Source organism: Hordeum vulgare, chromosome 7H (assembly GCF_904849725.1).
Source record: "Hordeum vulgare subsp. vulgare chromosome 7H, MorexV3_pseudomolecules_assembly, whole genome shotgun sequence".
NCBI classification, from domain to species: Eukaryota; Viridiplantae; Streptophyta; class Magnoliopsida; order Poales; family Poaceae; genus Hordeum; species Hordeum vulgare.
The window spans coordinates 583,822,129-583,847,836 of NC_058524.1; the positions used below are offsets into that span (position 1 = coordinate 583,822,129).

The window sequence follows — 25,708 nt, forward strand, 5'->3', positions numbered from 1 at the left end:
CGCAGCTTAATGTTTGAATGAAAAACTTTGTGTGGCCTATAACGCGTAACAGAATATTCATCCAACCACATCTTCAGTTCAAAGAATGTTTTGAACTTTGACCCCGGCAAAATAATATTCTTCCCATGTGTGTCCCGATGAGAAGGTGGCCTAACTCCAAACAATATGCCTTCGCCTCCGTCAACCACGGCTTCATCCGCAAGGCTAAGATCCTCGAACAATGGTGTCCGGTGATCACGCTTTAATACCTTCGTGAAAGCTTCAGCCTCCCTTGCCGTGAACCCTTACTCATCAACTTCTTCATCGGGACCCACATCATCAGACTCAGAGGCATAGCCACGTGAGTACGGAATAGAATGGTCCATTGTCTCTTGCAAATTATATTTGTCCAAATCACCAAGATTGTTGTCATGAAGAACATTACCATCATTCTCATCATCATCGTGCTCATCATTAGCCTCTACCAATGGTTCATGTTCAATGTTGACCTCTTCGTTGGCCTCATTGACACAAGAAAGAGGTTCAATGTTGTCCTCTTCGTTGATGGGTGCAGGAATAGCTTCAACAATCGAAGAGGCAACCCGGTTCAAATCTAACAAGTTAGGAACATTTGTTTTTATGGCAAATAACTCTAGAGCCTTGTCTAGTGATTCGGCCACCGTATCCTTGTATGCAAGCCAACGTTGCTCGGAGTTGACATGCATGGTCTTCCAACGAATGTGCATTCCGAATCCCACATTATGCCTACCATCAAACTCAACTACATCACTAGGGTCCATCCAATTCAAATCCTTTCGGACTTGTTCCAACAATTCACCATAGCTAGTACACAAATCGAACACCATGTCAAGCTCATCCGGGTCCGGATCAATATTGCCTTTTAAGAAGGCATCCTTGTCCACGTGATGAACATAAACACATGTTCTTCCCATACCTAAACAACAAAACATAGAACCTTTTTTATAAGCAATCATACAATTACAATAACCCTAGCCTAACTTCCAAATAGCCCTAACCCCATCATAACCCTAACACAACCAAACATCCCTAACCCTAGCCTAACCATAGCCTAACCCTAGCCTAACCCTAAAACAACCATAATGCAAACATCCAAACAACCCTAATCCTAACCCCATCATACCCCTTATCCTAACATACAAACAAATACAACAATATCATATACATCCCACATTTCATGAAAAGCTAGGGTTTCCTCAAATTTGCAAAAAAAAGACCACAAAAGATTTTTCTTTGGATGAGAATGAGGGGAGAGGTGGGGATTACCTTAGGAGAGTGATTGGACAACAAATGCCCGGTTCAAACCTTCAGATTTGGTGATTTAGAGAAGGATTTGAGGGAGGGGGCAGTGGCTGGGAGAGGGGGCTGGGGGAGGGGAATGAGGAGGGGGTGGGGAGGGGGGCTGGCCCGTGGCCAGTTAAGTCAATGTGTGGCGCCTAAGCGTTCGGCGCCACACATTACAATGTGTGACGCCTGAGGCTTAGGCTTCACACGGCTTGGGGGTGGGCCCTCCCTGCCAGGTGGTCGGGGGGTGTGGCGCCGAACGGCTAGGCGTCACACAGTGTAGTGTGGCGCCTAGGTGTCAGGCGCCACACAAAAGGGTCAGACGGGTGAAATTTTTTCCGCGAGTTCTTTCCCTCCACGGGTCATTTTTGTCAATTTTGCCCCCACACGGTGACACGGTTGCGCTAGCTAAAGGCGCAACGCAAATTCCTTCTTGGACTCGGGGAATCTCGTTTCTCGTGTACGGCATGCTCGTTACAGTCCACGCTTTTACATGTGGTTTCCCCTGCACTTTGCCCCACAGGCTGACACGTTTGAGCGCCTGACGACAAGCTCACTCGCCATCGCTGTCTCTGCATGCATGCCCACCTCCTTTCACATCTCGTCGTCCCCGGACGCATTTTCCATGTGTGGTTTCACCTCCTTGTGCAATTATCATTTCTGCTCAGGCCGTCGCTCTCCCACCCCCCCTCTTCCCACCAATGATGAGCACAATGTGTTGGAAGCACGTCGCCATGTTGGCAGCTGATTCACCAACAGACAAAAACAGAACCGAAAGTACCCACTTCAAAGGCTTCCACACACACACACACACACACACAAAAACAAGCTTCCTCGTGCATTGGTGGGAAATTCAGGGAATTCTGTTGGAAGCTTTGGTGGAAATTCAGGGAATTCTGTTGGAAGCTTTGGGGGAAATTCAGGAAATTCTGTGATGTGCAAGCTAGCTCGCGCATGCATCGAGGAACCACAGGGGGGAGATTAGCAACTCTCCGGGGGGGGGGGGGGGGGGGGAGAACAGTTGGGTTTCCGAGAGAATCCGAGGGAAAATGCGTGGCTAGCGGCGTGGCACATGGGCATGGCGCCCGAAAGGCGTTTTGGTAGTAGCATCCAAGAGAAGAAGCCGGGCAGGTGAAGCTCAGGTGAAACTACTGCGTCCAGATCAATCATCTCATCTCGATCGGCGTTGTACTCGCAGGCACAAAGCTTGCAGTTGCAGGCGGAAATTCCTACGAGGGGAGACGCGAACAGCTCGAAATTTCAGGGGGGGAGAGGAAGGGGACCATGCTCAACTCAACAAGGACCTCAAGTTGCCGGGGCATCTTAAACTTTCCAGGTTTTGTCTTCGTCTGCACAGCAAATCATCATCGTGCTCCGTGGCTCGAATCGCGGCAGGGTGTGCCATTCCTTGGAGCGCGTCTCACCGTCAGCTCAACTTTGGGGAGAAAAGGAAAGCAGAATGAAACGGATGGGATGCTGAAGAACTGGATAACCCTCTCGTTGATCACTGTGACATGGGTGTACCGTGTACGAGCACCGCCGCGACACGTTCGACGGCGTGGTCGATGGTCGGGCAGGTTTACATTTCACCCCAAGATACGTAAGTAGGAGTATGTGTGATGAGATGCACAGTTGAAACGGCGACTGAAGAATCACCGTGTACTGTTAAGCTAGAACCTGGCTGAGCCTGGAGCTGCCATCTCGCCGCGAGTTCAACTTCGAGCAGAGAAAAAGAAAACAGCATCAACATACACTATAAGAAACAGGATGAGATGTATTAACTCTCTTGTTGATCTCTGAACATCAGTGTACAAGCACAATCGCGACGCGTTCGACGGCGTGGTCGATGGTCACGTAGGTTACATTTTGCTCCTAAGATATGTATGCATGTGTAACGTGCACAGTTGAAACGGTGACTGAAGAACCACTGTCTACAATTATCCACATACACTAGAATAAAAATGATGGGATGTACAATTCTCCTCTTGTTGATGATCTCTGTAAAATCACTGTACAAGCACGGCCGCGGCACGCTCGACGGCGCTGTTGACGGCCGTGTAGGGAATTCTCCGGTTACAATTTTGCCTCCTAGTAAGGGTATGTACTCGCATGTGTGTAAATGGTAACTATGCACAATTGGATGGAACGGTGACTGAAGAATCACGGTGCTACATTATGATTTATCTACAATGGCAGCCGTCTTCTGGGCCAGAACCTGTCTGAACCATTCGACGGACGCCTTGGGTATCCTCGTCAGGTTGTTGTCGTAGTCGATGTAGTAGAGGCCGAACCGCACCGTGTACCCCGAGTTCCACTCCCAGTTGTCGAGCAGCGACCACACGAAGTAGCCACGGATGTTGCACCCTTCCTTCCTGCAGCCATTCATTCAGAGGTCGCATTTCGAGCGCTTAAGAAACAGCAGCTGATTATACAGGTACCGGTGGATCATCTGCGGTGTTGGCGGTTCAGTTCTGGTATAGGCAGAGAAACAAAAACCCTCACCTTATAGCATCTAGGAGATTGGACATGTAGTCGTTGTGGTACTGTATCCTCTTATTGTCCTGCAGGACAGTTTCCAACTTCGAGAACCGGCTGTTTGCGTCATCCATTCCTGACAGACATAAGCAGCTTGTTAACTATCACCCACTCTCTATTTAAGGTCAAAAAATCTTACCGGCTACCAACGGTACGATCTTCAGCGACCTACCATTCTCTGTAATGAACACGGGCGGATTCCCATACTTGTCCTTAACATGTTTCATCAGGCTGAACATGCCCCAGGGAACTATGTGCAGCCAACTCGATGCTGCCTGAAAGTCCACATATAAATTTTTGTTTCCAATCAAACATACGGTTAAATAAGATGACAAATGGAAGTTCAGAGAAAATCTGAACCGATGGAAGAAATAGCTGTGCATGTATTACCGTTTCTCCTATTCTCTTTCCGTGCCGGTAAGCTGATAGTGCACGCAGCGAGGAAGTCAGTAATACTGAAAATGCATTAAGAGGTTCATATATAACATCTTCATCTGTCAAGACTGACCAGTTGTGATGACAGCAGCATCCGTTGAAGCGTCATTCATGATAAGTTTCCTGACCCGCATCCTATCGTTCCTAGCATATACGGTCGTGTAGTGGTTTATGCCTACAAAATCTAGTGACCCAGATACTAACTGTGACTCCTGGTTTGAAAATTGAGGTAGCCTGTCGCCTACAAGTTTCTGCATAGAAGCGGGGTAGTGGCCAAACATTAATGGATCCAAGAACCTGTAATCAGGTTCACAAAATTTCAGAATTAATACAGAGGAACAACGGCAATATCTACTGCAATTTTTACATAGGAATGTAACTTAAGGTTTGAACATCAAGTTGGTACTTGTTGCCTTACCATCCAAGCTCAAAGTCCATTGCTCGTGCTGCCGCTTCTCTGTCTTCATCGACATCCGACAATGGTTCATACCACTTGGAGTCAAGTGCGATCCCTATGAGGCCTCCTTGTTCTTTCTGCAATTAGTACATAACATCATTCATTTCTTTTCTTAAGAAACTTTACTGAAGGATGTGTTTTGCAATGGATCACCTTGAAATGCTGCTTGTAAGCATGAAAAACACCAGCATGAGCTAAGAGTATATTGTGGGCCACAATATATGGTTCAGTTGATGATTTACCATCCTTACAGAACAAATGAGACAAAATGGAACACCTCCCAGGTGCTTGGATTCCAAAATCATAGCCATCAATTGCGAAGTTATGTGGCTCATTAATGGTGATCCAGTGCTTCACTCTGTCTCCGAATTCCTTGAAGCAGGTAGAGGCATAGTGAACAAAATCCTCCCTGTGGAATTTATCTGTCAGCATCAACGAGACCAGTTTTCATGAAAATGAAGAACTTTTATGCGACATAGATTGTGCAAGGAAGCTTCATCTCAAGCTAATGCAATACTGTTACATACACGATTTGCGAGTTTAACCAGCCACCATATTTATCCTCCAGTGCTTGTGGAAGGTCCCAATGGAAGAGTGTTACGTATGGTTGTATACCTGATGCACGGTTACAAATAGATAATCATAAAAATGAAAGTAGGCAGCAGCTTGCATTGTGCAGACACTGAAATGTGGAAAACAGAGCACCTTTTTCTAATAGAACATCAATGAGACTGTTATAGTAACTCAGTCCTTCCTCATTAGGTTTGCCTGTTCCATCTGGCAAGAAAAAACACTCTATACATTTAGCAATGAGAGTTACGAATATAAATATATCTGAACAGAATTTACCTCAGACATACTTGGGAAGATGCGTGCCCATGAGATAGAGAACCGGTATGCATCCACGCCAATATCCTTCATCAAGTCCACATCTTCCTGCAAGTCAAGACTAGGACTTGTCAAATGTAGATAATTTATTGGCGTGGCTGGTCTTCTATTTTAATCATAAACCTAGTCCAAGAATAATAGTAATTAAACAAATATAAGAAATATGGAACTCTATTTCAGAGAACCTTCTTGCTAATCCAAAATGGCATCTCATATTCACAATAACCTTAGAGATAGTCTTCCTGCTGTCTTAATTTTTGAAGCACCATGCTGGAAAACTGGATTTGTAATTTGATATATTAAGCTAGTGTTTAACTGTCAAAAATGAAAAGGACAAGATGAAACTAGCAACAAAATGCTAATTGGTTAATACATTGATGCTTAGAGACATCAAGTAAATGTGCAAATGCACAAGCCATTTGACCTTTTCCTATGTTACTGGAAGCAGATAAAATGAGAGGCAGGCAAATCTTTATCAGCTGTCAGGATTCAGGAATGCAGGCAGCAAGGGGCATTCTTACATGTTGATAAAGTAATCTCGAATAAGTTTACCATCAAAAACGCATCATTGGATCAACAAGAAATTGTTGGAAATCATCTAACAAAGTTGGATCAACAGGACGTTACGAACCCAACAGAACGACTAAGGTAGAGTCCAAATTACAGCTGCATAGCTTAACAAATGGATGAACTAAATCATGTAAACGAAAGCGAGATTCATTGGTTAACTTACCTTGTAACGATGGTAGTGATCAACAGCAACATCTGCATTGCTGAAATCGATCACCCGCCCTGCAGAAGGAAAACACGACATTCAGATATAATCTTCAGAGCAGTCACATTTTTGCAGCAAGTCATCATTACTGCACCGGGTCGACTTGCGAGAGTATCCCATATCGTAGGTCCACGCTGACCCTCGTTGACAGCACCCTCATACTGGTAAAATATTGACCAGAAACAACTATCAGGCAACTAATCAAAACCACAAGGGCTGAAATCAGAGAGATGGATGTCTTTTTCGCAATACTTGACCTGGTAAGCTGAGGAAGCAGTCCCAAAGGTAAAACCAGGGGGGAAGTCGGCTCTCCGTATGGCCTCGGCACAGGCGGCAAAGCTGACAAGGATATGAACCAGCGTCAAGAGACCCATGGCTTTTCCTTCAGTTTGAAGCTCTAACTACTCATGTCTTTATTCCATGGATGAGAGTACCAGACAGGATGTTAAGATATATATATAAACCTTGGCGAGTTGGTGAGTGTGGGAGGCAACTGAAGGATGAGTTTCACTTGTCTCTGAAGCCCATCAACGTGCGTCTCTGCTAAGTAACTCTTTTGGAGGCTAAATAGGCTGAAATATCTCTGTCAGATGGACCTTTGATCAGCAAAGAGAAGTGAACTCCTTGACACGTCCTGTTGTGAAGTGGCATGAGTGAAGCAAAGGAAACCTTTGCTTGCGCGCAAGCATCTCAGGCTCCAGGATTCATGGATCATGACTGCACGGATAAGCCCGAGCGCGTTCGGAATGTACTCCGGTCTGGGAATTGTGCCAAGTTCTTACTACATAGAACTACCAGCATGGAGGGGAGGGAAGGGAAGGCCACATTATTAGCAAGATGATGCCCTCTTTTTCCCTTATTACTACTAAATAAAGTAGCGTCCTGATCCCCTCAAGATATTAAAGATAGTTTATCATTGCCATGGTGCCAAGTGATAGGTACAGCGATTATTATCGGATAAAATAGGCGACCAATTGTTATCCATTTGGTTTGGCAGCGCCGTATGCAAGCCGACTAAACAAGTAGCCACAACATGAGCCAAAGTCAGCACCAGTTTCGGGAATGGACGAAGCAGCGAGGCAAGAATCTAGGGAAAGATTGGGCACTCGACAAATTCAGCTCTATTCGTAGTCGCACTCACGCTTATCCCGTGGGAAACACAACGGCTTGCTTGCACGGCAGGAACAATTGAGGATAAACAGTTTAGCATCTTGGATGGTAGTTGCAGGAAAGGGATAGGATCGATCCGGCGATGGCGATGCATGCGGTGGAACGAGCGCTTGCCCAACCGCCCGAGAAGGCAGCGCGGCGCAACTACCCGCGCTCGCGTCGGCTGTAATCCGGCGATAATGGCCGGATATGCAAATGCAACGTGGTGTCCATGATTCACCTTTGTTGAAAAATAATGCAGAGAAACGCGGCCGTTGGGTTGGGGAACAGGTCTGGACTGGGAATCTTGGGTGAGAGGGCCGAATATATCAGCGGACAGCGGTGGCGCGTCGCCCTCCTCCTCCTCCCCCTCTAGTCCTTTCCGAAGATTGGGAAGGGCCGGCGCGAGGCTGATCCATCCACGTCGTCGCCCACCGCCACCGCCCAAGCAAAAAAATATGGACAATCACCGTGCCGCGATTGCTACGCCCCGCTGAAAAGAGGGCAGCTTTTTGCCGGCAATCCGTAGAAAAATGGAGAGGGAGAGGATGAGGGGTGGGTTTTGCTGCTTGCCTCGGCGGCAACCGTCGCTTGGCTTGCTCGCGTCGGCGGGCGGAGGGCCAGCGGGGCTCCCCGGGAGTCCGGGGGAAGCAAGAAACTGCCATGCGGAGCGTGGCGCGTGGCGCCGCGAGGGGGAGGAGGAGGAGGAGGGGAGCCCGCGCGTCCCCCTCGTGACGCCGACGCCGACGGCTGGCTGACGCCGCGGGGAAGACGACGAGCGGACGGTGGGCCGGGCTGCGCGGCATCCGTACCTTATGAGCCCATCCGAGCCTTAGCTTAGGCCCGGCCCGTTGAGCACCGAAGCCCATCTATAAACTGGGCAAGAGGGAGGGAGGCGCCTCCGTTATCCTGTCCGGGAACGCAGAGGAGCTTCCTTCGTTATCCGCTGCCCCCCTGCTTTCTCTCCGCGGCCTGAGCGAGTGAGGACCGGCGGCGACGATGGCCGGCATGGCGGCGCTGCAGGGCGCCATGGGGGCGCTCTCCGTCTCGGCCGCGAGCACCAGCGCCTTCTGGGGCAACCCGCTCGCCGCCACCTTCTCCTCCGCGCCGTCTGGGGTAACTAATCCGTGCCGCCTTCTCTCCGTCCTGTATTCCCCTCTCCCCGCCGCCGGAGATGCCACCCCGCATTGGGGTTTGTTAGAGCTCCAGAGGTCGATGCGGATGTAGTGTGCCGACGGTACTCAGACCATGTCTCGGCAGGCTTGTACCCGCGCTTCATGTTCATTTCTGCTGTTGTATTCTCTTGTCAGGCATAGTGAGACCGGGGACTGGGTTTTGTTCTAACCTTCTGGCTGTTGGAAACATACCATCGCATATGACTTGCCAGCAAAAAAAGTTCCCACTCTATCAATCACAAAATGACGGGTACATGGAAAATAACAGCTAGCTTAATTCACTGTTGGAATCCCTTTGTTGAAACTAACTTGTAAGCATAGCATCGGTTATACTTCTTGACCCAAAATGGCACTGATTGTGCTGAACACATGTTGTTGTTGTTGCCTCTTGAAAATAGCCTACTTTACCCTCTTCATTGGACAATTTCGTCCATGGCTAATTCCTAGTAACAAATAAGAAAAGGAGGGCATAATCCTACTGAATTCTGAGACCATCTAATTGCTGCTAAGTGAAGTGATACTGACAAAGCTTTGGTAGTTACGTGATAACTCATGCTAACATATTAAAACAAGAAAAGAAGAAAAAATCTTATGCTAGAAAGTAAGGTATGTGTCATGATCTCTGTGTGCGTCTGCGACATAACTGATAAATGTGTCCTTTCGCATTTTCTTTGAAGTGAATCAATATGTTTCATTTTTCGTATGAAACTTTAACAAGCTGTACATAAATTTGTTATGCAGGTCAGATTCATGGCCAAGACAAGCCCAATTGAAATGCGGGTAAGTACCAATCTGGGTTCAACATCTCTCACTTTGTTAGCTATAGTTACTGTTAAATCACCCACTTCTCTACTGCAGCTTAAGCGATGGGAACGGAAGAAGTGCAAGCCAAACAGTCTTCCTATGCTGCACAAGATGCATGTTAGGGTCGGCGACACAGTGCAAGTCATTGCAGGTCGTGAAAAAGGTAAAGTTGGGGAAGTCGTACGGCTTTACAAGCACAACAGCACTGTGATAGTGAAGGACCTGAACTTGAAGTCCAAGCACAAGAAAGGCACAGAGGATGAACCGGGAGAAATTGTCATGGTTAGTACTATTTCTAGCTGAGACTTGTCTCTATGCCTCTTACCTTGCACACTCACATATATACCTGCCAAGAACATAGATACGGTGCCACAAGCATTTCCTTCTGACGAGACTTGGGATTCCCTTTGGTCAGATTGAAGGCCCCATCCATAGCTCGAACATGATGCTCTACTCAAAGGAGAAGAACGTGACGAGTAGGGTCGGGCACAAAATCCTCGAAGACGGCACCAAGGTCCGCTACCTGAAGAAGACCGGCGAAGTAATCGACAGCGTTGATAACTGGGTGAAGGTGTTCAAGGAAGGAGATTCAGAGTCATCATCGTAGTATGGAAATGCTGCACATGCTCTCAATGTTGGCTGCGCTTGTTGCTGCCCAAACGCTTACTCTGTTGGTGCCGCTGCTTGTACTATCAGTTTTTTTGTAGCTTCACAGCCTCTCTTGTAAATTACTTCTACTACAAAGTTGTCACCATTTTTGCAAGCTTGGTCCAGCGAGAAGGCCCTCATTTTACATTTCTGTCATTTTGATGAATCGTAATGATTGCCTTTTTTATCGTGGTGATGGTCATGTGGAAATGCAGCCCAACTTCTCTGTTTTGACAAGTGTAGCAGAAATACTGCATGTGTATATCCGGCATATGAATGTGAGAAGAAATCAGACACATGTTTCGGAATTAGAGATAAGTAACCGGCCATGTCCTGCAAGTTCTTAAACTGTTTTGTATGGGCGTTGTACCTAACAATTGTCCAGTAATATGGAGAATGCCAATTCATGGGCAGCAGGGTTGAATATGTGTTTCATTATATTATATGGTATGTTCAGATTTAGCACCGTAGTTCCAGAATGAGACAGTATTATTTTTTCTTTTTTTGACGGGAGAGACAGTACACTACGGGAATCAGGTAATTTGCCGTCTGTTAAGATCTTTGCGGTCAGCTTTTCTTCGTGGAGGTCGGCAAAGAGCACTTTTGCCGTCAGTTGCCGTCAGCTGCTGACGGCAAAGAATGACTGCCGGCGTAAACATATTTTGCCGTCTATAATAAAAATTGCAGACGGCAAAATTATTTTGCCGTCTGTAAAAATAAGCGGATGACAGTAAAGACATAATTTGTCGCCTGTAATAGAAAGTGATGACGGCAAAGAAGAAGCACAACACATTGATCGATCACGCGGATCGATGACGTGGCAAGATCTGAGACACACCAGCCTACCCCATCCCAGCACGCATGGACGTGGGTGAAAAAATATTTTACCGTCTGTAAAAATAACTAGATGATGACAAAATTATTTTGCCGTGTGTAAAAATAACTGGATGATGGCAAAATAATTTTGTCGTATGTAAAAGTAACTAGATGATGGCAAAATAAGAAGCACAACACACACGGATCGATCACGTGGATCGATGACGTGGCAGTATCCGCACCACACATCTTCTGTCATCCACCACACCCTCAGTCCCCACCCCACCGACGCACATCCCACCACCCCACGTCTCCATCTCTTCTCTCCCCCACCAGCAGCCACGATCTGCCCCCCCCCCGCGCCCACCACCACCCACATGTACACCGACGTCCACCACCCCCTCCCTCGGGTGCCCGACCACCACCCCCTCCTCCAATGCACCACCGGCCACCCTCCTGATCAGGTCGTCGGCGGCGGAGCCCCTACCCCCCCGCGCCCACCACCATAACCCCCTTCCTCCGACGCCCAACCACCCCCTCCCCCGGCGCCTCACCGCCCACCCCTACCTCCCGCGCCCCACCACCCACCCTCTGGATCAGGTCGCCGGTGGCGACGCCCCCACCCCCCGCGCCCACCACCACCCACCCTCTGGATCAGGTTGCCGGCGGCGACGCCCCCACCCCCCGCGGCCACCACGTCAGATCCAGCGACCTGAGACACAAATCCATCGATTCGGCCCCGGATCCGGCGACCTCAGCAGCTCCCTGACGCCACCGCAACTCGCCTCTCACGTGACCCCGCCTCCTTCCAGCGCCTCCATCAGCTCGGCCTCGGGGTGGCCGGCCCCGGATCCGGTGAGATCCGTGCGGCGCGGCTTCGGGAGTCAGATGGGGTGCCCGAGGAGCTACTCTCCGCCTGCTGGCCCTGCACACTCCACCTCGTGGCCCCGCACCCGCCTCCTGTTGGCCTTGTTCGAGATGTGCCGCATCCATGCAGTGGAGAAGAAGCCAAGAGACCTGATTGCTTTTTTTATCTTTAGTTCCAGGGTGCTTTATGTAATACGCGAGGACTGCTTTAGGAGTTGTGCTAATGTCAGGGTTCTTTGTGTAAATTTATATCCACTTGTTGGCTGACGTAGTTTCCATGCCCTTTTGTGCCATTTTGGTTCATTGAGTGACGATGGACTATGTATGTCTTATAAAATCCGCTCGTAAAAGATTCTATCTATGCCTTTGACCAGATCTGCACCTGATTGTTGTTTATATTTTTTTTAAAAAGAAAATTTCTTTGCCCATCTGGTATTGATAACAACTCACGGAAAACCCGTAATCTTTGCCGTCTTGCATTCCGGTCGGATGACGGCAAAGAGTTAACGCCGCCCGGGTGGTTCTGTTAGGTTTTTTGCCGTCTGCCTCATAATAGATGACGGCAAACCATTTTCACTAGCGGCAATTTTTTTTGCCGTCTGCCCAAAAAAATGCTGACGGCAAAATTACCCTTTGCGGGCACATGGGTTGACGACATTTTTTGCCGTCATGGGCTGACTGCAAAAATTTTACCGTCTGTAATTCTCTCTTTGCCGTCTTTAGCGTCCCGACGGCAAAATGCCCGATTCCTGTAGTGGTATTCAGTTAATTGAGATAACTTCCAGTATGTACGTTCAATGGTTTTCATTTGCAAGTAGTTTTTCTTTTGGAAATTGTTGTTTGGCTGATTATTTGAGATCTTGGTATCCTCATATATTCCAACTGATATATGGCTCTTTTATGATATCATCATTTTGTTCTAACAAGGAGTCACACAAAGAGGTGAAGCATGCTAATGTTTATTTACGTTTTGAATCTACTAAAAAGGAGCATTTCAGTTGGTATTGTAGTATTCCATATGTAGTGCAGTTGTACTAATACCCATTACCTGTTGTCTACTGAAAACAAGCGGTTCCAGAAGTGCAATTGGCTTGGTACTTTAATTGTTCCTTTTCTAGAGCATCTAAGGCTGGACATTGCTACCCCACCCCACCCCCTGTACGATTCACGGACATTCCCGGATGTCCATGGACAATGACCGGTCACTCATTTAATGTCCTCTTTCATAACCAGGTACCTTATTATCAAATCCTTAAATTCATACAATCACATGTAACGTAAAACTTAACTCACGAAAACATCTCAATACCACACATAGCGTCCGGCTATTTCATCATGGTATGGCATCGGACTATCAAAATTTAGCATGATCTACTACATCATACATACCATGGGACTACCATGACTTTGCATGTTCTACATACCAAACCCAGGGCCGGCCCGGGGGGGGGGGGGGGGGGGTGGGTGGGTGGGCGAACGGGGCGGCCGCCCCGGGCCCCCGAAAGTCAGGGGCCCCCTTCTAGGTATGGATTTCTAAGAGCAAGTACAATAGTAGAGCCGGCTGCCGGCTGTAAGCTCATGCCATGTCATCTATAGCCCATCTTATAGCTAATATGAACAATAGTTGGTTAGAAGAGTGTACTACTTATTTATTATATGACCTATCATTCATCCTCACAAAGTGCCTAGAAGCACCCACCTTTCATCCTCACAAAGTGTACTCTTAGTTAAGAGCCCGCTTACCTTCTCTCTCCTCCAATTAAGCAAAAATATACTACTTTATTTCTTATAGCCAGCTGACTCAGCTCTATTGTACTTGCTCTAATATTAGGGCCCATGTTTAGAGAAAAAAAATGAAACCCAACCTTGCGTACTGCATACTGCGTGCATATAAAAAGAAAAAGAAGAAGGGTGTGGCCCATGTTCGCATGTAGATTGAGGCAGAGACGAACATGGAAACTAAATCGCTCTTGTGATTGTTTCCCTGTTTGTTCGGATCACGGGATGGATCAGATCCTAACCTTGACTCCGATCGTTCCTTGACTTCCGTTCCTTCCTTCTTTTTTTTACATATTCGGGTGTTCGTCGTCTTCGATGGTTCGACCCTGGTTCGACAAGTCTCCTGGTCTTCTCGAGTTCTCATCCTCAGTCCTGACGGTTTACGAACGGCGGCGGCGCGACACTATGAGAGGACAGGTACGAGCACGTCTCCTCGCGCAGTCGCGCCTGGTGTCCTATGCTTGCTATTCTGTGTGTTTCTTTGCTAATCCTAAATTCTCGAATCTCAATTGATCAAATAGGAAAAGGAATTTTCTCCTACTCGTATTGTCAGCGCTCGTGCTCGGATCATTGCGTAGAGGGCACAGAATAAAACTATTGCCACATTAAATTAGAGAGAAGGTACTATATTATGCCCTAGATTTTCTGTAATTGATCTTCCTATCTACATAGCATTGCACTAATTTTAAAAGCTAATTGTTCCTTTTAAAAATAAGGAGATACATGAGCTGAAAGGATCATTGAGAGCATCCCTTGGTAAATATTTTAAGAAAGATACAAGCACATTGATTTTGGATGGATTTGACTGTCTACTTTGATGCAATTTTATATCTGCATATGTTAATTACTACATAAACATTCATACTAAGGGCCCCTAAAGGCGTTGGATTAGTGTTTCGCTCCGGACCCCCGAAATCTCGGGACCGGCCCTGACTAAACCTATGGAGAATGTTTATCCATGGCTGCCCTTGTCGTCTTTGTTGAGGAAGTAGCGGCCAAAAGACGCTAAACAGATCGAGTCGGGTTTCCTCACTGTCGGAGTTGTCTGACCCGCCACTGGTTTCCTCCTCCTCCTCTTTGGGGGACAGTCCGGCCATGGCATGAACCAACCGGTTTTGCTCCCTCGCGAGGGCTTGTGTTGTCCTTCTTTGCCACTTCTCGAGGATAAGCCATAGATGACATCCTCGTCCAAGGTGGCGTGCGGCTCACCCCCGCGAACTCGACAACCATTGCCCTATGCCTTGCACGATGGGCACGACGCGCCTCCACAACGAACATGTTGTGAGGCATGCCAATGTAGACCTCTGACTCGGAGCGCGACACCGCAGGGACGAGGCACCACCACCCTGGGGTTGCGGCGCCAGGAGGTTGTCATTGCCTCTGGCGAGGCCACAATCACGTGCCTCGAGCCACTAGCCCTGGTTGATCCAAGCGCCATTTGGTTGACGCAATGGATTTCCACCGGATCGAGTTCGACCGCGGTTGAACGCACTCCTCCCGAGAGCGGCGAAGAGCCATGCAGACGACCATCTCCTCCTCATCCCCGCATGGGATGAGGTCCCAATCGACGGATCAGGACATCTTGAAGTCGGGTCCACTTGGGGGCGTACTAGAGTGGAATGTCTAGGGTTTCGTCCGGAATGCAGATAACGATGAATATATGTGATGTCGGGTGGGCCAGCGTGAGCCTGATCCGACGTGGCGGACGTGCTCGGACGCGTCCAGGTCTCCCTATATCCACCACACCGACTTTCTATAGTTGGTTGTTATTCCACTTTTGACAAAAAAACTCGTAGGTAGTAACAATTGAACCCAAACGATAAATGTCACACATGTGACATGAAGCGACATGGTTCAAACGCACCCATCATCATGCATTTTGCAAGATCGAACATATGACATGAACAATTTCTTTTGTTTTTTCGAACTTGAAATATTTTATCTTTGAAATAAAAAATTCGATTAAAAATCTGTTTTCATCATTAAATCTGCCTCGACGAGATCTTCAAAACTAGATCTCATATTGATATGTTTTGATGAATTTTTTGGCTAAAAATTACCACGATGTTTACAATGAAGTTGCCAAAGTGTTTATACTAAAGTTGCCATGATATGTTTCATCTATTTTTACTCTTCTAGATTTAAAGCTACAAGTATATTTCAACTATTTTTCAAGACAAATGAAAGCACAATTGCTCCCTAGGGTGGTTTTGATAATTGATCACAACATATGCATCATTGGACTAATATGTTTTTTCAAGTATATTTCAGAAAAGTTCAAAAGATGCTTTGGCTAAAGGCATATGTGGAGATGTCCCTTGATGCAAGAAAGGAATAAGATTGGCTCAAGCTTAAAGCTAGAAGACTCTTTATTTTGTATTTGTGAGAAATCACTTTTGAGTCCATAGTAGGAAAGCCAATACTATTAAAAGGGGGTGAGGTATTTGTTGGAAATATGCCCTAGAGGCAATAATAAATTGGTTATTATTATATTTCCTTGTTCATGATAATCGTTTATTATCCATGCTAAAATTGTATTGATTGGAAACTCAAATACATGTGTGGATACATAGACAACACACTGTCCCTAGTGAGCATCTAGTTGACTAGCTCGTTGATCAAAGATGGTAAAGGTTTTCGTGGCCATAGACAACTGTTGTCACTTGATAACGGGATCACATCATTAGGAGAATGGTGTGATGGATAAGACCCAAACTATAAACGTAGCATATGATCATGCCAGTTTATTGCTACTGTTTTCTGCATGTCAATGTATCTGTTCCTATGACCATGAGATCATGCAACTCTCGAACACCGTAGGAATACCTTGTGTGTATCAAACGTCGCAACATTACTCGATGACTATAAAGGTGCTCTACAGGTATCTCCGAAGGTGTCTGTTGGGTTGGCGTGGATCAAGACTGGGATTTGTTACTCCGTGTGACGGAGAGGTATCTCGAGGCTCACTCGGTAATACAACATCACAATAAGCATTGCAAGCAATGTGACTAAGGAGTTAGTCACGTGATCTTGTATTACGAAACGAGTAAAGGGACTTGCCGGTAACAAGATTGAACTAGGTATAGAGATACCGACGATCGAATCTCGGACAAGTAAGATAGCGAAGGACAAAGGGAATGCTATACGTGATTGATGACCCACACGTGTAGGGGATCTATCGTAGTCCTTTTGATAAGTAAGAGTGTCGAACCCAACGAGGAGCAGAAGGAACTGACAAGTGGTTTTCAGCAAGGTATTCTCTGCAGGCACTGAAATTATCGGTAACAGATAGTTGTGTGATAAGATAATTCATAGCGGGTAGCAAGTAGTAACAAAGGTGCAACAAGATGGCCCAATCCCTTTTTTAGAAAGGGACAAGCCTGGACGCACTCTTATATGAGGTGAAGCGCTCCCGAGGACACATGGGAATTTTTGTCAAGCTAGTTTTCATCATGTTCATATGATTCGCGTTCGCTACTTTGATAGTTTGATATGTGGGTGGACCGGTGCTTGGGTGCTGCCATTACTTGGAAAAACATCCCACTTATGATTAACCCCTCTCGCAAGCATCCGCAACTAAGAAAGAAGAATTAAGAAAAAGTCTAACCATAGCATTAAACTAGTGGATCCAAATCAGCCCCTTACGAAGCAACGCATAAACTAGGGTTTAAGCTTCTGTCACTCTAGCAACCCATCATCTACTTATTACTTCCCAATGCCTTCCTCTAGGCCCAAGCAGTGGTGAATTGTTATGTAGTCTACATTCACATAACACCACTAGAGGAAATACAACATACAACTCATCAAAATATCGAATGAATACCAAATTCTACTTATAGCAAGACTTATCCCATGTCCTCAGGAACAAAAGTGACTACTCACAAAGCATAATTATGTTAATGACCAGAGAGGTATTGAATAGCATTAAGGATCTGAACATATGATCTTCCACCGAGTAATCCAACTAGCATCAACTACAAAGAGTAATTAACACTACTAGCAACCTTACAACTACCAATCGGAGTCGCGAGACGGAGATTGGTTACAAGAGATTGATACGTCTCCAACGTATCTATAATTTTTGATGGTTTCATGCTATTATCTTGTCAAACTTTGGATGTTTTGCATGCCTTTTATTTATTTTTTGGGACTAACTTATTAACTCAGTGCCAAGTGCTAGTTCCTGTTTTTTTCATGTTTTTGACCATTTTCGAGGAGATTTTGAAACGGAGTCCAAACGGCCGAAAATCCCTGAAAAGATTTTTTCTGGAACGGAAGAAGATCGGGGAGCTTGGGAGCTAAGGCAGGGGAGCCCAGGGCCCCCACAAGCCCCCACCCCGTGGCCAGGGTGGGAGGCCGCGCCATCCAGGCTTGTGGGCCCCGTGAGCGTCCCCTAACCTAGGGGTTGCGCCTATATATTCCCTAAAAATCCCAAAAAAATCAGGAGATCATCGAAAGTACTTTTCCGTCGCCGCAAGCTTCTGTCTCCGCAAGATCCCATCTGGGGCACGTTCTGGTGCCCTGCCGGAGGGGGGATTCAGACACGGAGGGCTTCTCCATCAACACCATGACCTCTCCGATGATGCGTGAGTAGTTCACCATTGACCTACGGGTCCATAGCTAGTATCTAGATGGCTTCTTCTCTCTCTTGGATCTTCGATACAAAGTTCTCCATGATCTTCATGGAGATCTATTCGATGTAATCTTCTTTTGCGATGTGTTTGTCGAGATCCGATGAATTGTGGATTTATGATCAGATTATCTATGAATCTTATTTGAGTTTCTTCTGATCTCTCTTATGCATGATTTCATATCCTTGTAATTCTCTTCGAGTTGTGGGTTTTGTCTGGCCAACTAGATCTATGATTCTTGCAATGGGAGAAGTGCTTGGTTTTGGGTTCATACCGTGCAGTGACCTCACCCAGTGACAAAAGGGGTAGCGAGGCACGCATCATGCTGTTGCCATCAAGGGTAAAAAGATGGGGGTTTCATCATTGGTTTGAGATTATCCCTCTATATCATGTCATCTTGCTTAAAGCGTTACTCTGTTCGTCATGAACTCAATACACTAGATGCATGCTGGATAGCGGTCGATGTGTGGGGTAATAGTAGTAGATGCAGAAAGTATCGGTCTACTTGTCTTGGACGTGATGCCTATATGTATGATCATTGCCTTAGATATCGTCATGACTTTGCGCGGTTCTATCAATTGCTCGACAGTAATTTGTTCACCCACCGTAACACTTGCTATTTTGAGAGAAGCCTCTAGTGAACACTATGGCCCCCAGGGTCCACTTCACACCATATTTTCAGCCTTACATTTTTTACTTCATTGCACTTTCCGCCTTCAAATCTCACTTTGCAAACAATCTTGAAGGGATTGACAACCCCTTTGAAGCGTTGGGTGCAAGCTTGTTTTTGTTTGCGCAGGTACTCTGGACTTGACGAGACCCTCCTTCTGGATCGATACCTTGGTTCTCAAACTGAGGGAAATACTTACTGCTCCTGTGCTGCATCACCCTTTCCTCTTCAAGGGAAAAACCAACGTAAGCCCAGCCTCTGTCAACGTGTCAATTTCTGGCGCTGTTGTCTATGGGATAGCAGAAGAAGACGTAGCAGAAGAATTTCTGGCGCCGTTGCCGGGGAGGAATATCAAGTCAAGAACTCATCCAAGTAGGTGTCGCAAACTCATCTCTTGCATTTACTTTGTTTGCCAGTTGCCTCTCGTTTTCCTCTCCCCCACTTCACCAATTTTCCTTTTTCATTCGCCTTTTCGTTCGCCCTTTTTCTTGCCTACTTTTTGTTTGCTTGTGTGCTTGCTTGCTTGCTTGCTGAAGTCACCATGAACGAAAACACCAAACTTTGTGACTTCTCGAATACTAATAATAATGATTTTATTAGTACTTCGATTGCTCCCGCCACTAGTGTGGAGTCATACGAAATCAATGCCGCTTTGCTGAATCTTGTTACGAAAGAGCAATTCTCTGGCCTTCCTAGTGAAGACGTCGCATCCCATCTCAATACCTTCATTGAGCTTTGCGATATGCAAAAGAAAAAAGATGTTGATAATGACGTGATTAAATTGAAGCTTTTTCCTTTCTCGTTGCGAGATCGCGCAAAAACTTGGTTTTCTTCTTTGCCCAAAAATAGTATCGATTCTTGGGATAAGTGCAAAGATGCTTATATATCCAAGTATTTTCCGCTGGCTAAGATCATCTCTCTCCGTAATGATATCATGAATTTCAAGCAACTTGATCATGAACATGTTGCACAAGCTTGGGAGAGAATGAAATTAATGATTAGAAATTGTCCCGCTCATGGCTTGAGCCTTTGGATGATTATTCAAATCTTTTACGCTGGCTTGAATTTCGCTTCTAGAAATATCTTGGACTCCGCCTCAGGTGGAACGTTCATGGAAATCATGTTAGGGGAAGCCACAAAGCTCTTAGACAACATCACGACAAACTACTCTCAATGGCACACTGAAAGGTCACCTACTAGTAAGAAGGTACACGCTATAGAAGAAATTAACTCGTTGAGTGCTAAGATGGATGAGTTAATGAATTTGGTTGCTAGTAGAAGTGCTCCTTTGGATCCTAATGATATGCCTTTGTCTTCTTTGATTGAGAGTAGCAACGCTAGCTTGGAAGTTAATTTTGTTGGTAGGAATAACTTTGGCAACAACAATGCCTTTAGAGGAAACTATGTTCCTAGGCCTTTTCCTAGTAACTCCTCTAATAACTTTGGCAACTCCTACAACAATACTCATGGAAATTACAATATATTACCCTCTGATCTAGAGAGTAATATCAAAGAGTTCATCAACTGTCAAAAGATTTTCAATGCGTCCATAGAGGAAAACTACTCAAAATTGACGATTTGGCTAAGAGCGTGGATAGAATTTCTTGTGATGTTGATTCTTTGAAAGTTAGATGTGCTCCTCCCAAAATCAACATGGATGAAACTTTGAAAGCTATGCGTGTTTCCATGATTGAGAGCCAAGAAAGAACCGCCCAAATTCGTGCTAGACATGAATGGCTTAAAAAGGCATGTTCTTGTGATGAGAATCACGAAGATCTTAAAGTGCTTGGTGTGACTCACATTGAATCTTTGTTTTCTTGTGTCAAACCTAATGATTATGGGGCTGGATATGAATCCACTTTGGTTGAAAAGTGCCCCAATGATTCGGAGTCCATCTATCTTGATACTAAAAGCATTAAAAGTGGAGTAGAAGACGTTAAAACTTTGAGTAGTAATGAAATTACTACCATGGATTTCAAGGAATTCAATTATGATAGTTTCTCCTTGATTGAATGCATTTCTTTGATGCAATCCATGTGGAACTCTCCACACGCTTATAGCCAAAACAAAGCCTTTACCGATCATATCGTCGAAGCTATGATAAAATCTCTTGAAGAGAAACTTGAATTGGAAGTCTCTATCCCTAGAAAGCTTCATGATGAGTGGGAACCTACCATCAAAATCAAAATCAAAAACTATGAGTGCAATGCTTTGTGTGATTTGGGTGCTAGTGTTTCTGCGATTCCAAAGTCTTTATGTGATGTTCTGGGTTTTAATGAGATTGAAGAGTGTTCTCTTAATTTGCATCTTGCTGATTCTACGGTCAAGAAACCCATGGGAAGGATCAATGATGTTCTTATTATTGCAAACATGAACTATGTACCCGTGGATTTCATTGTGCTTGACATTGATTGCAATCCTACATGCCCCATTATTCTTGGTATACCTTTCCTAAGGACTATCGGTGCTATCATCGATATGAAGGAAGGGAATATTAGATTTCAATTTCCTTTAAGGAAGGGCATGGAACACTTTCCTAGAAAGAAAATAAGATTGCCTTATGAATCCATGATGAGGGCCACTTATGGTTTGAGCATCAAAGACGACGATACATGATTCTATCGCTTTTATGCCTAGCTAAGGCGTTAAACAATAGCGCTTGTTGGGAGGCAACCCAATGAATTTATCTTTTTCTTTCTGTTTTGTTGCGTACACACTTTCATAATTCTGTTGTTATTGTCTTTTTTGTGTTTCTTTTTGTGTTTGAGCCAAGCAAAGCCTTTATGACTAGTCTTGGTAATGGTTGTTTGATCCTGCTGGAAAAAGACAGAAACCTTTTGCTCACGAGATGATTTTTAGTTTTTATTAAGAAAGAGATTTTGAGTTGATTCTTTTTGATTCTGATTGATATGCTTTTTTCCCTGGCCGTCGTAGTTTTTCAGTTTTTTTGAGGTACCAGAAGTATACGAAGTATACAGATTGCTACAGACTGGTCTGTTTTTGACAGATTCTGTTTTTGTTGAGTTGGTTGCTTGTTTTGATGAAACTATGGTTAGTATCGGGGGGTACTAGCCATGGAAAAGTGAGAATACAGTAGCCCATCATCAATATAGATGGAATTCAAGTTTGCTACAGTACCAAAAGAAGTGGTAGTTTGTTTTCTTGTACTAATGTTGTCACAAGTTTCTGTTTAAGTTTTGTGTTGTGAAGTTTTCAAGTTTTGGGTGATGTTCTCATGGACAAAGAGATAAGGAGTGGAAAGAGCTCAAGCTTGGGGATGCCCAAGGCATCCCAAGCCAAATTCAAGGACACCAAAAAGCCTAAGCTTGGGGATGCCCCGGGAAGGCATCCCCTCTTTCGTCTTCAATCCATCGGTAACATTACTTGGAGCTATATTTTTATTCACCACATGATATGTGTTTTGCTTGGAGCGTCTTGTATCTTAGGAGTCTTTTCTTTTTGTTGTGTCACAATCATCCTTCCTGCACACCTTTTTGAGAGAGAGAGAGACATGCACTCATCGTGATTTTGCTAGAATGCTCATAGTGCTTCACTTATATCTTTTGAGCTAGATACTTTTGTGTTGGAATTATGCCCTAGAGGCAATGATAAATAAGTTATTATTATAATTCCTGTATCAAGACAATCGTTTATTATCCATGCTATAATTGTATTGAATGAAGTCTTAGATACATGTGTGGATACATAGACAAAACACTGTCCCTAGCAAGCCTCTAGTTGGCTAGCCAGTTGATCAAGGATAGTCAAGGTCTTCTGACTATGTACAAGGTGTTGTTGCTTGATAACTGGATCATATCATTAGGTGAATCATGTGATAGACTAGACCCAAACTGATGACCGTAGCATGTTGATCGTGTCATTTTGTTTCTACTGTTTTATGCGTGTCAAGTATTTATTCCTATGACCATGAGATCATATAACTCACTGGCACCGGAGGAATGCCTTGTGTGTATCAAACGTCACAACGTAACTGGGTGACTATAAAGATGCTCTACAGGTATCTCCGAAGGTGCCCGTTGAGTTAGTATGGATCAATACTGGGATTTGTCACTCCGTGTGACAGAGAGGTATCTCGGGGCCCACTCGGTAATACAACATCACACACAAGCCTTGCAAGCAATGTGACTTAGTGTAAGTTACGGGATCTTGTATTACGGATCACGGGACGGTTTGTGGGACGGTTCGCGGGGCGGATCGAGGGATGTGAGGACGTTCCACTACATCAACCGCGTTTCTTAACGCTTCCTGCTGTGCGATCTACAAGGGTACGTAGATCCAAATCCCCTCTTGTAGATGGACATCACCATGATAGGTCTTCGTGCGCGTAGGAATTTTTTTGTTTCCCATGCGACGTTCCCCAACAGTGGAATCATGAGCAAGGTTCATGCGTAGATGTCATCTCGAGTAGAACACAAAAGTTTTTGTGTGCGGTGATGTGCGATTTGCTGCCCTCCTTGGTCTTTTATTGATTCCGCGGTATTGTTGGATCGAAGCGGCTCGGACCGACATTACTTGTACATTTACGAGAGACTGGTTTCATCGCTACGAGCAACCCCGTTGCTCAAAGATGACTGGCGAGTGTTTGTTTCTCCAACTTTAGTTGAATCGGATTTGACCGAGGAGGTCCTTGGAGAGAGGTTAAATATCAATTCATACATCTCCGTTGTGGTGTTTGCGTAAGTAAGATGCGATCCTACTAGATACCCATGGTCACCACGTAAAACATGCAACAACAATTAGAGGACGTCTAACTTGTTTTTGCACGGTATGCTTGTGATGTGATATGGCCGACGATGTGATGTGATATATTGGATGTATGAGATGATCATGTTGTAATAGTTAATATCGACTTGCACGTCGATGGTACGGCAACCGGCAGGAGCCATAGGGTTGTCTTTAAACTAATGTTTGTGCTTGCACATGCGTTTACTATATTGCTAGGACGTAGCTTTAGTAGTAATAGCATGGGTAGCACGACAACCCCGATGGCGACACATTGATGGAGATCATGGTGTGGCACCGGTGACAAGAAGATCGTGTCGGTGCTTTGGTGATGGAGATCAAGAAGCACATGATGATGGCCATATCATGTCACTTATGAATTGCATGTGATGTTAATCCTTTTATGCACCTTATTTTGCTTAGAAAGACGGTAGCATTATGAGGTGATCTCTCACTAAAATTCAAGACGAAATTGTGTTCTCCCCGATGATACGTCTCCATCGTATCTACTTTTCCAAACTCTTTTGCCCTTGTTTTGGACTCTAATTTGCATGATTTGAATGGAACTAACCCGGACTGACGCTGTTTTCAGCAGAATTGCCATGGTGTTGTTTTTGTGCAGAAATGAAAGTTCTCGGAACGTCCTGAAAATTTACGGAGAATATTTCTAGGAAATATGAAAAATACCTGCGCAAAGATCCACCGGAGGGGGTGAGCCAGTGGTCCACAAGCCCTGTGGCAGCGGCCACCCCCCAGGCCGTGACGTCATGGCTTGTGGGGCCCACGTGGCTCTGCCGCCCCCAATTCCAGCGCTATTTATTCCCTTTCGTCCCGGAAAAAATAAGGAGAGAAGATTTCATCGTGTTTACGATCTAGAGGCGCCGCCACATCCCGTTCTTTCCCTGGAGGGCAGATTTGGAGTCCGTTTTGGGCTCCGGATCAAGGAGATCGTCGCCATCGTCATCATCAACCTTCTTCCCTCTCCAATTCCATGAAGCTCTTCATCGTTCGTGAGTAATCTATTCGTAGGCTCGCTGGGCGGTGATGAGTAGGATGAGATCTATCATGTAATCGAGTTAGTTTTGACGGGGATTGATCCCTAGTATCCACTATGTTCTGAGATTGATGTTGCTACTACTTGGCTATGCTTAATGCTTGTCACTAGGGCCCGAGTGCCATGATTTCAGATCTGAAATTATTATGTTGTCACCAATATATGTGTGTTTTAGATCCGATCTTGCAAGTTGTAGTTACCTACTATGTGTTATGATCCGGCAACCCCGGAGTGACAATAACCGGAACCACTCCCGGTGATGACCATAGTTTGAGGAGTTCATGTGTTCACCAAGTGCTAATGCGTTGGTCCGGTTCTTTATTAAAAGGAGAACCTTAATATCCCGTAGTATCCATTTGGACCCCGCTGCCACGGGAGGGATGGACAATAGATGTCATGCAAGTTCTTTTCCCTAAGCACGTATGAGTACACACTGAATGCATGCCTACATCACGTTGACGAACGGGAGCTAGCCACATATCTCTCCGTGTTATAACTATTGCATGATGAATGTCATTTAACAAATCACCGATCCATTGCCTACGAGTTTGTCCCACTGCTACTGTTACTTGCTCTGCTGCTACTGCTGTTACTACTATTGCTGCTACTGTCACTTGCTGCTGCTGTTACTTGCTTTGCTCTGCTACTGTTACTTGCTGCTACTGTCACTTGCTTTGTCCTGCTGCTGCTGCCACTACTGTTGCTACTACTGTTACTTGCTACTATTGCTACTTGCTACTGCTGTGATTACTGCTGTTCCTTGCCACTGCTGTTACTCGTTACACTCCTCCTACCTGCTACAATACTTTTCTGGCGCCATTGATACAACAGTTAGGAATAGTCTGCCTTGTCAACATATCGTTTCTGGCACCGTTGCTATCATACTACCTTTGCTGCTTATATCCTGCTTGCAGATACTAATCTTTCCGGTGTGGTTGAGCTGACGCCTCAACTGCTAATACTGGAGAATATCCTTTCAT

General features: G+C 45.4%; 2 protein-coding genes across 3 annotated transcripts; one reads left to right on the forward strand and one right to left on the reverse strand.

The window, feature by feature from the left end:
- Nucleotides 1-3,230: 3,230 nt before the first annotated feature.
- On the reverse strand, nucleotides 3,231-6,953 carry LOC123407734 (beta-glucosidase 25). Of its 2 annotated transcripts, XM_045100933.1 has the most exons (14): nucleotides 6,857-6,953; nucleotides 6,650-6,731; nucleotides 6,487-6,553; nucleotides 6,351-6,409; nucleotides 5,590-5,665; nucleotides 5,435-5,506; nucleotides 5,257-5,344; nucleotides 4,883-5,138; nucleotides 4,691-4,806; nucleotides 4,346-4,569; nucleotides 4,228-4,259; nucleotides 4,010-4,112; nucleotides 3,805-3,913; nucleotides 3,231-3,674 (listed from the first exon to the last, which is right to left on the reverse strand). In XM_045100933.1, the coding sequence occupies exons 5-14, from the start codon at nucleotides 5,648-5,650 to the stop codon at nucleotides 3,476-3,478; spliced, it is 1,260 nt and encodes a 419-aa protein (XP_044956868.1). In that variant the 5' UTR covers nucleotides 5,651-5,665; nucleotides 6,351-6,409; nucleotides 6,487-6,553; nucleotides 6,650-6,731; nucleotides 6,857-6,953; the 3' UTR covers nucleotides 3,231-3,475. The 2 variants fall into 2 exon arrangements, with proteins under 2 accessions (XP_044956868.1, XP_044956867.1); XM_045100932.1 differs by lacking the exon at nucleotides 6,857-6,953 and having other exon boundaries at nucleotides 6,650-6,828.
- Nucleotides 6,954-8,443: 1,490 nt separating this feature from the next.
- LOC123407735 (50S ribosomal protein L24, chloroplastic) lies at nucleotides 8,444-10,355 on the forward strand. Its single transcript, XM_045100935.1, has 4 exons — nucleotides 8,444-8,657; nucleotides 9,458-9,496; nucleotides 9,575-9,802; nucleotides 9,936-10,355. Exons 1-4 carry the CDS (start codon nucleotides 8,541-8,543, stop codon nucleotides 10,125-10,127), a joined length of 576 nt encoding a protein of 191 aa, XP_044956870.1. The 5' UTR covers nucleotides 8,444-8,540; the 3' UTR covers nucleotides 10,128-10,355.
- Nucleotides 10,356-25,708: the final 15,353 nt, after the last annotated feature.